At 57.4% G+C, this 14,643-nt stretch overlaps 1 protein-coding gene across 10 annotated transcripts in view; it reads left to right on the top strand.

The window, feature by feature from the left end:
- Cux1 (cut like homeobox 1) overlaps positions 1-14,643 on the top strand; it is a 328,888-nt gene that overhangs the window by 68,525 nt on the left and 245,720 nt on the right. For all 10 annotated transcript variants that reach the window (XM_046422858.2, XM_046422857.2, XM_046422855.2 and 7 more), the window contains exon 2: positions 9,778-9,888. In XM_046422858.2, coding sequence (XP_046278814.1) covers positions 9,778-9,888 — 111 coding nt within the window. The remainder of the gene's footprint in view (positions 1-9,777; positions 9,889-14,643) is intronic.

Genomic DNA, 14,643 nt, shown 5'->3' with positions numbered 1-14,643 from the left:
GCACTGGCTGGTGGCTTTGGTTCGCAGCCTGGGCCTGTGCTGGCAGCTGTTGTGGCTGGGGGATCCCAAACAGCGAGAGTGAGCTGCAGGGTGGCTTTGCCGCCAGCGTTTTCCCAGAGAAGTGGAAGGAGCCTTTGCCAGAGTGGCTGGTGCCCTGACAAATTGATTCCTGCCAAACAATGGAGATAAATATTTTCAACAGACAGAAATTCTGGCTCCTAAAGTGTTCAAATTAAAGGCTTATTTCTGAAACAAATACTTTAGGAGGAAAACATTTTTACCAGTGTAGATGAGATCAGGGTTATCCCTTTTGGCAATGACATAATTATTTTGAGATTAAAACACAATGGCTTCCCTGTCCCTGCCTCTTTTTTCACTGATGACCTGGCCCCCTATTTCCTGGAGAAAGGAAGGTGCATTGGGCTGGAGCTGGGGAAGAGGCGGCGGCAGTATTTCCTGCAGGGAGCCTGGCTTTGGAGTCACCCAGACCTGGATTCTGACCTCAGCCCTGCCACCTCCCAGTGTGATCAGGGTGAAGCCAGACGCCCTGCTAATCCTCAGTTTCCTGTCTGTAAAATGGGACAGCAGTGCAGCGCCTGTGTGGCACCGTTGGCTACCCTCTGGGCTGGAGGATCACCTGAGTCCAGCACTCTCCCCTCTCCCCGAGAACCTTCTGTGCTTATGGGACAATCTCTGCGTTAGCCACTGGCCACATGTGACCACTGACTCTTGATGCTGGACTCCTGTAACTGAGAGACCAGGTTTCTTATTTAGTTCACATTGCCGTATCCCCGTGGGATGAGGGCCTCTCGTTTTGGATGGTGAAGCTCCTGTTCAGCCCCTCGATTCCTCACCCAGTGACTGGCTGTTGGGTCAGCCACTGGAGATCTCTTGAGTCTGCCTGCCACCGCTGTGGCCGCAGCTGCAGGGTCTGGGCCCGTCCATCCTTGGACACCCAGCTCTGTCCCCTACAGCCAGCACAGCAGGGCAGGAGAAAGGCCTCCTTGACCCAAAGGGCCCCCCCAAATCTGCCTTCATGGACATTTGTTAATTGTAACAAGTTCCCATTGGACTTCTGATGTACACTAAAGTGGCACGCAAGAAGTGTGCCACTTCTTGCGTGGAACAGTGACGAAACCCTGAAGCCAAGCAGCCCATAGCAGGTGGGGCCTCAGGTGCCTCCTTGCGGGACCAGAGCAACAGATCTCTGGCTGCTCCTCCCCAGCTCGTCCGAGGCCCGTGGAGGGGCAGTGTCAATAGCCGGCTGGACCTCAGCAGCCCCTCCCTGTTCCCCCGGCCCTGTAGGGGAGGCACAGGAACAGGATGAGCCTAAGCAGAAAGCATAGAGAACTTGGGCAGGTCATCAAGAGCCAGCCCCAGATGGCACAGCAGAGAGTGAGGGGGAAGGGTCTTGAGGGCTCTTTGGAGAGGTCAAGATTGGAGCAGGGTGAACTCCTGCCATCCAGGTCGACTGGCAGCTTCTGTGTGGTTTTGAGATACAGCCGAGAGGCAGCGGTAAAGAACACTGCTTATGAAACGGGTGTTTTTGTAGCTCAAATGTGGTCCCCTATCAGGAATTTCATGTGGTCTATTTGACTGTAAAGGAGAGCCCGCCAGGGCAGGGCTGGAAGGCGTCCTTCACTCCCCACCCCAGTGCTGCGGCGCCTGCTCCAAGCCGTCTGATCGCCTTAGAGTTCATTATGCATCCCCGAGACACCGTCTCTCACGTCTCCCTGTTTAAATGAGAGTCTAGCGAGTGTTATATGTAGCGCAGGCTTGTTGGGTACATCTGGCATTCTTGTCTTTGCATGGTGGGTTTTTGACGGGGTGAAAAACAAAAAACAAAATTTTGGTTCTCTCAAAATTTCTCAATCCCAAGAAATTGACAGAAAAGCTTGTATGAAAACTTCATACCCCATAGCCTTTGTTAGGCCAATCTATTTAGTTTTATTTTGTTTTATTTCTGAATAGGTAATATATTCACATGGTCCAAAATCATAATTGTGCGTGCGCGTGTGTGCATACGTGTGTGTGTGCGCGCACACACATGCACGTGCTGAGAAACCTTATCCCTGTCTCTCCCTGCCCCATTCTCCCCCCACCCCACGGGGCTAACAGGTGCCCCAGCTCAGTGGGTGAATCTCCAGGTCGGGCGTCCATGGCAGGTCGTCTCTGGGGTCAGGAGGCATTGGGTTTACACTCGCTGCAGAACCTTTCAAGGATAAAAGTTGCTCAGGAAAGTGGCCTTCTGGAGTGGGTCCAGGTGGAGTAGCAATAGGACAAGGACCTGCCGTGCCAGCCTGGAACCGCACTGAGCGTTAGCGTGTCCTCATTTTATGTTAAGGAGCTCGCCCAGGAGCCAGAGACCCACCCAAGGCTGAGTCCCTGGATCAGGGGCTCAGAACCCCTCTCCATGGTTCTCAGTAGAGTGAAAGCCACATGTTCCCTAGCGCTGTTGTCACTAGGAACCCCTCGGGTCTCTTCCTGCCTCTGTTCTGGGGGAAGGTGGTTTTAGGGGTTTGCCCTTAGAAGCATTTTCCAAGTGTGCCCACTCTGCCCAACTTGGGAGCACAGCTCCCTTGCAGGTGTCTCTGGGGCTGAGGGCACAGGGGCCATGGCCACGCAGCAACCACTGGAGTCCCGTGTGCCTCCTGCTAGTTCTTAGGAGGGCAGGTGGCATTGCACCATTCTGAAGATGCAGTGTCATCACAGGCGCTCGCCCGATGGTGCTGGGCAGTATTCAGACTGTCCTTGGAGCGGAAGTCCCGTCCCTCCTCCATCCCTCCTCCCACATGTGCCCCAGGGAGAACACAACCACTGCCCCCTGAGGTCTGGCCAGGGTTTTGATCTGCGTGCCTGGCCCTGACCCCTGGTGGGGGAAAGAGGCCCTGGGTAGAGCTCCTCAGCAGGGTCAAGGCCACAGTGCTTCTTGTCAGTCTGTCACTGGTCCCTGCAAGTTACCCCCAGGCCAGCGCTTGCTGTTGACACGCCCATTTTTGCCGGCTTCTTGCTCCCTGAGTTGGAGATGGCAGAGGGACCGGCCCAGGCAGCTCCCTAGCCTGCTGTGCTCAGGGCTCGTGCCCTGCCCTGGGAAGGGTGGTGGCTGCCCGCCATTCTCCCCACCAGGCTTCCCCTTGGGGTCGTGGGGACCTGGAGCTCCGCAGCCGGGCAGTGTTCCACGCCTTGCTGGAGTTGGCTTTCCAAATGCACGTGACCTGTGTACCTTCCTGTGTTGGAGCCATGATGGTGCCAGCATCCTCCAAGGCTAGCTAGAGCAGGTGCCCTTTGCCCCCCACCTTCCTCACCCCTCTGCCCCACTTCGAGGCCTGTGAGGAAGTCGCGGTCCCCGCCTGCCCCTTTCTCCTCGCCCTCACACCTCCTGGATTGTTCTAGACTATCTTGCATCCATGGCCCCTGTGCGAGGCTGCATTTGTCCGATAGCCCAGCACAGCGGAATCTCTGCCCTCCTGGACGCTGCTCCAGTCCCTGAATGTGTCCCGTCTCCTTCCACGTTGTTCTGCCCAGGGATACCGGCCTGCCCCAGGTCTTCCTCAGGACCTGCTTGGACGCGTGTCTCCACCAAGCTCTTTCTGGTTTCCCCCCAAGCAGAGGTGGTCACTGCTCCTCTGGACCTTTCTGCCCCTTTCCTGGACTATGTTACAGCTTCTTCTTTTATTTAGTGATGCCCAGGATCTTGGGGGAATCAGTGCGCCAGGGCAGGCATGGGCTGGGGTGGTCTGACCCGAGGTCTCTGGGCTGCCACCATGGCCTCCTGCAGCCCTGGCGAGCACTGCTGGAGCTTGGTGTGGCCCGTGCCCTCTCCTGGAGCTGCTGTGTGTCAGGTCTTGCTGACGGGACCCCACGGCGTGCCCTCCCAGGCTCCCTCTTGCCGTCCCGCTGGCCCTCACTGCTCCAGCGTCCTGCTGTGCTCTGTGCTCTCCTCCTCGCCTGTTCGTCTCCTCGTTGCTGAGCATTGGGCCCCCAGGGATTAGGGTGGTGGGTGCTAATGGGCAGCTCTGATGCAGGTCTCCTCCCGACTATCCCCTCTGCCACTGCCTGCTGCCACTCAGGGTCCCCATTGGCAGTCAGCTTGATTGTATGGGTCTCTGGTTTCCGGGTGGAGGTGCCCTCTCTGGCCACACATGTGACACATGGCATGGGATGTGACGGTTGTGGCAGTGAGCCAGAGGTGTGAGAGAGGGTGCTGGGCAGGCTCAGGGTCACAGACACCTGTGGTGTCCTGGTCCTTGAGGGCCCTTCATGGCCTTCGCCTCTCTGTTGGGTGAAGCTTTTAAAAGAGAAATGCTCATTTTGGGGAGTGGGCGTCGTGTTCACGTGCTCAGAATGACCAGATGCAGAAGCGGGGAGGGGAAGGACCCCGCCCCATGCGCCACCCTCCAGCTCTGCCCCAGGGCGGGCCGCAAGCCCAAGGAGCCTCCTTTGTACCTACATCTACCTGTTTGCCGTGGGCAGCTCGGGCGGCTTGGTCGTGGTGGTGGACATGTTTAGGGAGGTGGTTTTTACAGTTTTAATTGAGCACAACTGACCCCCACTGCCTGCCCACCTCTCAGCGTCTCTTTAACCCTCCTGCTGGCCTCCACTGCTGCGGGGTGCTTTGCTGTGTCCCCTGTGTCTTCCTAGGGACTGGGATGAGGCTCCTGGTTCCTCTGAGCCCTTGCTCAGTTGCATAGAGCCCAGCAAGCCCTGGCCATGGTGAGGAAGGGGATCGTGGGGACTGAGCAAAGATGGGCACCCTTCACAGAAACCTGGAGAGCTTTCTTGCTAGAAGGATTGTCTGTCTTCTCTACCCTCTTCCTCTGGGTTTTGTCCCCCTGGCCTGGCCCTTCTGCCTTGTCACTGCTATGCCCTGGTCCCCTCTAGGTAGTGTTGTCTGATTCAATGGAGCCCCTTGGAGCTCCCACCCTGCTGGTGGGAGGATGCTGGTGGCAGGATGAATTCAGGGCTGAGGCCAGGTGTGGGACTCTGGTGGTAATGAAAATTAGCCTGGATACAGCATTCACCACGCCACAACTTGGGAAGGCAGGTCATCTGGCCACAGCCACAGGCGGCCATGGGGTGGAGCCTGGGTCTCCATTCGGGGTTTTCTGGCACCTATTGTATGAAGGGCTTCACAGGTTTTGATGACCAGGGGTCATGGTGGGCACGTACTCCACCATTGAGCCACACCCCCAGCCCCAGAACTGAGTGGGAGCTGGGAGAGGTCTTGGGAGGAGGCTGGAGGCCCTCACCCCTTTCTAGCTAGACCTCCTTCTGTTCATCCAAAAGGCTGTTATGGGCACAAAACAAAGATGCCCTGAAGCCTGCCCATCAGACACCCTAGGACTTTCCTTGTGTGCATCAGCCATCTTAGTTTTCACTAATAGAGTCATTTACAATTTCTCTCTGGGCTATGTTGGTGGATGAGTTTGACAGTCACCAAAAGAACAGCTGTTGAGCTAACTCTGGATTCAAGGTAGAGGACACCTTGCTTGTGTGGCTGGTGTGTGGCCCCGGGGGCTGGGAGGAGGTCCCTCTGCCGGCCTGGGAAGGTCCCCCATGGGAGGCTGTCCTGGCCTGGGGCCTGAGGAAGAGGCTCAGCAGAAGGGGGGGGGGGGCACGACAGGACCTGTGGGACCTATGTACCTTGAAGGTGAGCAATTCCAGACTGACCAGTAACATCATGAAAACCGTGTTTAAAACATTTTCTGAAATTTCTTTTAAATAGCTTAGTTACATGGTGGTTTTCTTTGGTCTTGTTCTGAACGTGACTTGGCTGAGAGACTGGAGTCCTGCAGAGATTTAGGATGTAGGAGCTGTATGTCCTCGGAGGGAAGGCTTCTGATAGTTGTCTCAGCAAGGCACATAGAACTGTGGCCAGCACGGCTCCTGGGCGGGGCCCACACACCTGCACAGAACCAGGGCCTCTGTGCATGTTTCCCTTGGGCTCCCAGATGAGCTTGGGCCCATCTGCTCCCCAGGGGATGGTGCTGAGCCTGGGCCATGGCCTCTGAAGCTCTTCTGAGGATGAGCAGGGCCACCAGCTCTGGTTGGTGGGGACACCTCGAGGGGTGAAGAGAGCCACTCTAGAGAGTCCGCCTTGGGCCTGACACCCGCAACTCCTGACCAGTGGCCTGGCCACACGGCTTCTTGGGGCCACATGGTTCCAAAAGCCACAGTCTCGCCCTGGATCTTGTCGCCACCCTACCTCAGCCATCCAGTGACTGCTCTGAACTGCAAAACACCTGCATCAGGTGCCCATCCTGGCCACACGTGGTCCCTTTGGAAATGCTTGGTTCCAAGTTCATGGGCTGCTGGCAACCCTGCCAGCTTGTCATTACTGGGGACCAAGGTCCTGGGCCCCAGGGCCCTCCTGCCCTGTCCTGTAAGAGTGCTTTCTGTAACTGTCTCCCTTACCCCTGACTGGCCCCGGGGCAGCACACTGAATGAGGAATAGCTGTTGTGATAAAAGATGTGCCCGCCTCAGGGTTTTTTGTTTGTTTGTTTTTGCAATGCCAGGGGTTGAGCCCAGAGTCTCCTGCCAGCTGGGAACATGCTCACCACCCAATTGCACCCCCAGCCCACACCTCCCTTTTTGAATCACCAGAATCAAGAGATCATCCCTTCCAGGCTGCCACTCTCTGTGGCTGTGCACCATGAGACTGTGCCCAAGCCATTATGTGTATTTCTGTCAGTGTGTGTGTGTGTGTGTGTTTTCACACTGATAGGATTTTTTTTAGGACAGAATCTTGAGCCCCTGTTGCCTGGACTGGTCTCTAGCTGCGGGGCTCACACAATCCCCCACCTCAGCCTCCTGAGCACCTGGGGCGACAGGGTTTAAAAGTTAATGTATTTTGTCCTTCTTCCTTGTTAGATAATATGCCACATGGCAAAGCAGTCAGAAGGCACACAGTGCAGGGCAGGTGACTGGCCGTCCCTCCCGAGAGCCGGGGGTGCAAGTTTCCTTCTGCGTTTCTCTGGACTCTTCCCTTGGAGCCTGTCCTGGTGGACGCATCGGCACTCCTGACCTTTTAAGTAGTGCTGACCTTTGGACACTTTGCTCTTTTTGCTTGAGTATGTCCTGTTGACCGTCCCTTCCTACACAGCACGTATTTTTCAGACCATCGTCCTGCAGTCTGAGTGGCCAGGCCAGATTTGCTGATGGGGGGCATTGTGGCTGTCCCGGTGTTGCGGCTCTGTGTGACTTGAGGCCGTTCCGATGTGGGCACTCTGCTCCCATTTACCGTGACTGTGACTCCTGGGCTAAGGGGTCTGTTTTGGGCCCCCACCCACCTCCCTCAACACCCAAGGTTCCCTTGTTAAGTGTTGTCCTGTTGGGCACTTGGAGTCTAGGTGGGCTTGGTGGGCAGGGGGACATGTCCAGTTTGTGTTTAATAGGTGCCTCCTCCCTCTGCATTGTGCCCACAGCCTGGGAACCAGCACCTTGGCTTCCTTCAGAAGGACTCGGTGGTCCCCCCCTCCCCCGGCCCCCTGCCAGGGGCCTTGGTCAGATTGTGAGCCTTAAATCCCACCAGCTCTCTCCGGGCGGTTGAGGCTCCCTCCTTTCCTCTGCTGATCTGTTTCTGTGGTGGCAGGTGGCAGTGTGCTGTTGAGTTTGGAGACCCCTTTTGTTGGCCTGCACGTGTCTGCAGGCATGGGGAGGGCGCGTGGGGGGCCCTGCAGAGGCCCTGCTGCCTGAGCAGGTGGCCTCCGGTGCATTGGCTCTGCGATGCCAGGGTCAAGGTGGGTCTGCCCGCTGTCACCTGTTCAACTCAGGCTTCCTGACCAGCCAGCCTGCCCAGGGAGGAACCCTGAGCCAGAGGCCAGACGGGGAGCCCAGGGACAGAGGGGCCTGCAGACCCCTCACTCTGGGGATTCCTCAGTCATTTACCCACACTCCCCACTAGGAAGGAAGGCTGGGATCCCACAAGTCCCCCTGTGCCCCCCAAGTCCGGCACCTCAGTGTCTTGAAGAAGCCAGCAGATGCCCCGACTGGGTGGCTGACCAGGGTGGACTTCCTGGTGGCTCAGGCGCCGGGGCTCTGTGTCGTTCTCTTGGTCCTCTGTGTGTGTGCCTGGAACAAACATCAACCCTTCGTTTTTGTCATATTTCAATATTGGCTTTCATCCCCTCCTCGAAGCCTCCTTTTATAACTTCTTCTGCTGCTGCTTAAATATAGACGTCTGCGTCCTCCTCCTCGCCAGATTGTTTATATTTCCGAGCGCCTCCTGCGTATCTGTGGCTCCTCTTCTCGTCCCAGCCCGCTCTCCCACATGCGTGGTGGTTGCTCTTTTTCCCTGCCTTCCCTCGACTGGGATGCGTTTCAAATGTGGTCTATCAAAATGCTCAGTGTTTCCCTCTTTTCTGCAATAGCTTTGACATCTGTTCTCGAACGCTAGCCCACGATATTCTCTTGGACTTGTTTGCCCAAGTTTTGCTTTAATGCCAGAAATGCTAAAGGGGGAGTGTGGCGTGGCGGCACCTCCCCTCCCAGCCCCTGTGCCCCCGCCCCCCACGGTCCACGATTCCAGAGCTGACAGCCTGCTGGGTGGTTGTCCCAGCTCTCTGTCATCTTGTCTGGCTGTGGGCCACCCCATAGTGGTACCAGGAGGGCTTTGGGGCCCACTGGGTTATTCTCACCAAAAAGGAAACTCACGGGAACCTGAGGAGGTGGGCGGAGAGAAACCCTTAACTGTGGCATCCTGGGGGGTCAGTGGTGGGTTCTCATGGCCTTTCTGAGCCTTCAGCAAGATCCTGGCTCTGCTAGACTGCAGGGCGTGCCGGTCCTTGCCTCGAGAGGCCACTTGGAGCAACCATCTGAATCCAACGTAGAATGAGCTGCCATTGCAGCTTCAGTAACTGAACCAACTCAGGAGACGGTGGGCCTTTGACTGGTGACAGCCACGTGGCTTGTGCTCCTGCCACGTGCCTGGAGCCCCACTTCTGGGCCCATGTGCCGCAGCCTGCTTTACATTACTCCTGGCAGCTCCCCCCAGAATCCCTGAGGCCAGGGCACAAGTTCCTGACACCAGCGTCAGGTTGCAGAGTAGAGCAGAGCCCAGCACCCTCCACCCGGGCAGGTCTTCTTCTGGAGACCCCCTGCAGTGGTCCCCAAGTCTGTCCAGGGCAAGTAAGATTGCTTGAGAGTCACTGCCCCTCTTAGGGGCCTTGCTTCTGGGAAGTTTACAAGATTTTGGAAATAATTATATTAGAATTTGCCTTTTAAAGGTCCCTCTTGAAAACTAATAACAGGTTAATTGTTCTGAGTGTGGTGCCTGACCCAGAGTTAAGCTCCCTGTAAATATTTGTTGAATGAAAGCAAATCAGATGTGACTGTAAGATCCCAGGCCCGCACCGCGGAAGGACAGCAAGACAGAAGCCCTGGTGGGAAGTGCTGTGCTCATCAGGGGACTGGGACTCAGGAGAGTGGCCCGAGAGGCCTGCTCAGAGCATCCTGAGCTGCTTCGGAGGAAGGCATTGCCGACATTGGTTGTGGTGGAGACGCTGTTTCTGTGTGTGCTGTTCTAGGCATGGCCACTGGGCAGTGTGCGTGGGGAATAGCGTGGTGAGCGTGGCAGGCTGAGCAAGCTTGGGTTTCTCCAGCCAGGGCCTGTGGGGCAGGGGGATGGTGCTCATTGCCCGAGTCCCTCCTCTGCCCATGAATGGGTGTCTCGGAGCCCCAGGGGTCTCTGTTGAGTGTCCTGGTCAGGTGGACATGTGAACCCTTTTGGTAGAAAGTACGATCACAATCCTTGTTTTCCTTCTTGTGTCCCTCCACAGAGAGAACTCGATGCCACCGCGACAGTGTTGGCGAACCGTCAGGATGAAAGCGAACAGTCCAGGAAGCGGCTCATCGAGCAGAGCCGCGAGTTCAAGAAGAACACTCCCGAGGTGAGGGGTTCCCTGGAGACCTCCCGGAGGGGCTGTGGCTCTCGCACACCCCTGGGACATGCGTCTCGGGCGTTTTGTGGTTGATCAGACAATGTGTGGCCAGCCGCCTGCCTCTTTTGCATTGTCCATAGTCCCAGCAGAACGTCATGCTTGCCCTGCGTGGGCTCTGGGGACACGGCAGTGGGTAGCTTGTCCAGGAACATCATGGTACTGGCTGACTCCAGGTGCAGGTGTGGAACAAGCTGGGTGGGCACCATGCAAGTGCAGGTGCAGACGTGTGGCCTGTTCTGGCCTGTGCCCCATGGTGGGTAGAGGCCACCAGAGTCCTTAAGGACATGTGGGGCGGCCATGGGTCTGCAGCGGAGAGTCTGAGGCTGCGCATGTGAGGCCCATTGCCCGATGTTTCTTTTAGAGCCGGCATTTCACCTGCTATGGCCTTTGAAACGCCTTGCTGAAGTGCGCTGTAAAGGGCTCTGGGAACTGCTCTTCACATGCTCCTGCCTCTTTTGACTGTCACTGGGAGGACAGTGCCCAGAGTGGCGGGCAGTGCACTCTTCGTCTGTCTCTCAGTTCCCTTTGTGCCCGATTCAGGCTTAGTGAGAAATGCAAAGAAGCCAGAGTCCTCCAGACAAATGGGCAGCCGGGTGGCCCTCAGGGCACCTGCAGGGTAGCCCGCCTGGCTCTCTGGGGCGAGTGGGCTGCCACCGCCACAGACCTCAGCAGTCTCCCTGTGGCTCTTGGCTTTCCAGGGAGGACAGAGGAACAGGCCTGGAAGAAAAGCCACTTTGGGGGAGGGCACCTTTCTAATCCACCTCTCCTGGGAAGTGACGTGGGAGCAGAGGCTTTACAAGGGGACCCATTTTAAATGTCTGAGCAGAACTCGCTCTCCAGGGCTGTCCTCACGGGGCATTCTGGAAATTGAATAATTAACCTCCATTTTAGAATCAATATTTTGGGTGGAAGCGTGGTGGCACAGGAGGAGCAGCGGGGCTCAGCGGACCTGCTGAAGTCTCAGGTCTGCCACCTGCTGCCCACCCCCCACCCCCCACCAAGCTGTGCTCCAGTGTGGCTGTCCCCGTGGAGACGCCTAGCCCTCTGGCCCTCCCTCCTCTAGCCAGGCCTCCTGCAGTGACAGGGGCCGCCAGGGCCACAGAGGCGCAGAGGGGTTGTGGGCTCAGATGGCACGCTGGGGTCTGACAGCACATGTGGAACCTCAGGGTGTGCCAGCCCGGGTCCCAGAAGGGACATTGCATTATCATTCTGTTTGGGATCTGGGTCCCAGGGACCCATGGCTTCTTCTCAGCACTGGTCACTACCTCTAGCTGTGCCACCAGACAAGCAGGTCACCGTTCACTGTGGAGTCAACATGCCTGGACACCGAACATGTGAAATGTAGGGTGCTTAGAACTTCATGTGGCGGTGGCTAAAATATTTGGTTTGTCATCAGGGAAAGCAGCCCCTGTCTGGAGGACACCACCATGGTGCTCAAGGTCCCAACTCCTGGCCAATGGGGCCTACTGGTGCGGGCCACAGTGCTGAATCTCCATGTGCATGCCCCCTCCCTCTGTTCTGTGAGAGTGGAGCATTTCCACCCATGTCCCCTGAAGTTCTGAGCATCTGACATCAGGAGCTGCCCAAGCTCTCACCAGGGAGTGGGTGTCGGCCTAGGAGGCCCTTCAGGGTGACTGGAGAGGCTCGGGGCCAGGAGGAGAAGGCTGGATGGGGTGGTGCTGCAGGAACAGCAGGGCGCTGGGATGGCTGGAGCCTGAGAGCTTTGGTCTAGAGTGGATTGTCTTAAGTTTCACCACTTGGTGTTCTCACTTGCATCTTTTTAATCCAAAAATCGCAGTTAACTTGAAGGACACTGCAGTTACTCTAGATAAAGTTTTACACATTTTCTTTGAATCAAAAAGAATAAAAAATGCGTTTAAATCTTCTGAATGAACATCCATCCCTAACTGGACTGATGATCGCTCTCGGAGCACAGCAACAGGATTTCCGTGGCATGTGGCTGTTCATGTTCGTCGTCGCGGGTGACTTGCTGGCTGCGTGGCTTTGGGCGAATCACTTCACCTCTCCAGCTTTCATTGTTTTCATACCAAACCAGCCGGCTCTCCCACCAGGCTGGCTCGCAGGGCTGCGGCGTGGTGTGTATGGAGGGCTCTGCGCAGGCCTGGCTCCTGGCCTGCAGAGTGTTCGTGGTTGGCATTGAAACGCCCACTGCGCGATGCATTAGACACAAAGATTTCTGGCCCATGGGGCCAGCTCAGGGAACATCACAGAAAGACCCCAAACGAAGCTAGGGTCTTCCCAGCGCGGTCTGTAGGACAGTCGGTCACTTCACAGGTACTTATGGAACACCTTCCACGGGCCACAGGCTCAGCCTGGGGGAAGGTGCTGTCCCTGTCTTGAGTTCCTTGTCCTTCTCACCAGGCAGCAGGGCGGGCATGAGCGAGCTCAGTGCTGGGTGGCTCGGCCACATCTTCTGATGAGATCAGCCCTGGAACACTTCTGTTTGAGGGCTTTTTGTTCGTTTGTGATCCTCCTGCCTCAGCCTTCCCAGTAGCGAGCCTGCCAGGCAAGTGCCCCACTCTGAGCCGCGCCCCAGCCCTGAGCCCCGGTCTTGACCGTTAACATTGATGAGCGTGCAGCACCTGAGCCCCTGCTTGAGAATGCGGTCCCCTAGATGCCTGCTGCCTGTGTCCGCTGCCAGGCCAGGAGGAGCATCTGGGTTTCCACCACCATCCTCCGCCTTGCACCCAGAGAGTGGATGCTAAGGGGGGAAGGAGCCCAGGCCCCAGAGCTCAGGGGGTGATGAGGGGCACCAAGGCCTGACTCTGGCAGAAACAGCTATGCCCTGGCTGGGGTTGGGTGCTGTGGCACAGGAGATGGGTGCAGGGCAGAGACAACCATGGTGTGACGGGGCTCTGTGGGCTGGCCGCGGTGCAGGCATCCCTGCTGCAGGAAGCAGCTTTGCTCTTGCCCAGGGCAGGCGGCTGGGGGATGGAAGCGGGTGGGTGTGGGCCTCGCTGCCCGGTGTCTCCTCAGCCTCTCTGTGGTCATGTCAGAGGTGTGGCAGGCCCTGGGTTTCCCAGGTGTGGTTCCAGGGAATAGATGAGGCTGTGGCACCAGGAAAACCTGCTACTTCTCTTCAGGGGTCGCCAGGGGTGGCTCTAGAGTCCCATTCTTCTACCTAGGAATCGCCTCTTCCTGCTTTTCCATTCTGTTACTTTGTTGTTTGCTGCTTGTGGTTTCATGGTCCTGGGGATTGAAGCCAGGGGCGCTCCACCACCGAGCCACATCCCAGCCCTTTTTATTTTGAGACAGGGTCTTGACAAGTAGTTGAGACTGGCCTTGGATTTGTGATCCTCCTGCCTCAGCCTCTCCAGTAGCGAGGCTCACCACATCCAGCTCCTTCAGTTCACTTCTGCATTTGCTCCCACAGCTGCTTTGTGCCCAGCTGGGCCTGTCCACGTAGCCGGCTGTGGAGCCCATGCTCTTGGTGGCTTCCTGATGGGACAAGCATCTCTCAGCACACAGATGCATTGGAGGCTCTTGGGGCAGAGTCGCAGGGGCTTTGGGGAACACACTGTCTGACTGGCACGACAGTGGAGACCTGCCACAAGGAGTAATGTGGCAGAGAGGGACTAGTCCAGTGAGGACCAAGTCACCCAGGGTGGTGTCCTTCTAGGAACGCAGCGACTAACAGCCTCCTGCCACCTGGGACTGTGACGTGTGACTGCAAGAAGGTGGTCTCAGTGTCTGACTGCTTCCGGGGAGACCCAGGTGGGCTCTTTGCTCTGTGGAGTTCTTTTGCTTTTCTTGTCATGGTGCTGGGTGGACCTGGGCCTTGCGGGAGACACATGCTCATCGCTGGGCTGCGGCCCAGCCTCCCCCTGCTCCTTGGCTTTTCGGGGAGGCCAGCCTCTGTGGGAGGGAGCGGGAGGAGAGCCGACTCCTGATGCCGCGGTGTTCCTCACCTGTGTCCTGGGCACCGGTGCCAGGTCAGCGTCCACTCTGCCCTGACCATTTCTGGGTGTCTGGCTTGCTCCAGTCCCATCTCGCCCTGCATCATGGCCACGCGGCCTCCAGGCTGCTCCTCGAACGCCGTTCCCTTGCCTCCACATTGCCTGCTGGCTGGCGCATGGACCCTCAGGACACCTGGTTCATCATGCTGGTTGCTTTGTGTCTGTGCCATCTACATCTGCCTGTCAGGAGCATGTGACATCATGCTCCTGTCGCCAGCAGCAGAGCTCGGCTCTGGTCCTGATCATTGGGGACCCAGGTCCCTGGTTGTCAGACCCAGGCCAGCCCATCTTCTTCCCTTGTTGTCTGGCCCAGGGCAGTGGCCTGGCAGGGCTCCTGTCCCCGACTCTGGTGCTGGTGTGACCTGCGCTCATGTGTTGGCTTGTTTCCTGACGCCCGAGTCCTGGCTGGCCCTTCGCCTTAGGCCCGCGACCTTCTGTTTCCTCCCTGCTTGGGCTGCGTCTGCAGGTGGACTCGGGTGAAGCCTTGCACCTCTGTGAAGTGGGCTTGGGGCCTGGGCCTCTGCTCTTTATGGACCAGGAGGAAGTGCTCCTGAACTCAGGTGGAAAGCAAGGGCCACAGCGTCCCCCTGTGCCAGCTTTGTACAAAGGTGAGGGGGACGAGGACTGGGAGATGCCGTGGACTTGGGCTGCGTCGTGGTCCCTATGCTGGCGCAGTGTGGAGGAAGGTGTGGGAGTGCAGGACAGCAACACGTAGCCGTGGCCTTCT

The sequence above is a fragment of the Marmota monax genome, unplaced genomic scaffold, assembly GCF_021218885.2.
Source record: "Marmota monax isolate L192 unplaced genomic scaffold, Marmota_monax_Labrador192_F-V1.1 WCK01_AAM20220418_F8-fsc00237, whole genome shotgun sequence".
Taxonomy (NCBI): domain Eukaryota; kingdom Metazoa; phylum Chordata; class Mammalia; order Rodentia; family Sciuridae; genus Marmota; species Marmota monax.
The sequence above is the reverse complement of the archived record's forward strand: the minus strand, read 5'-3'. Positions and strand labels throughout refer to the sequence as shown.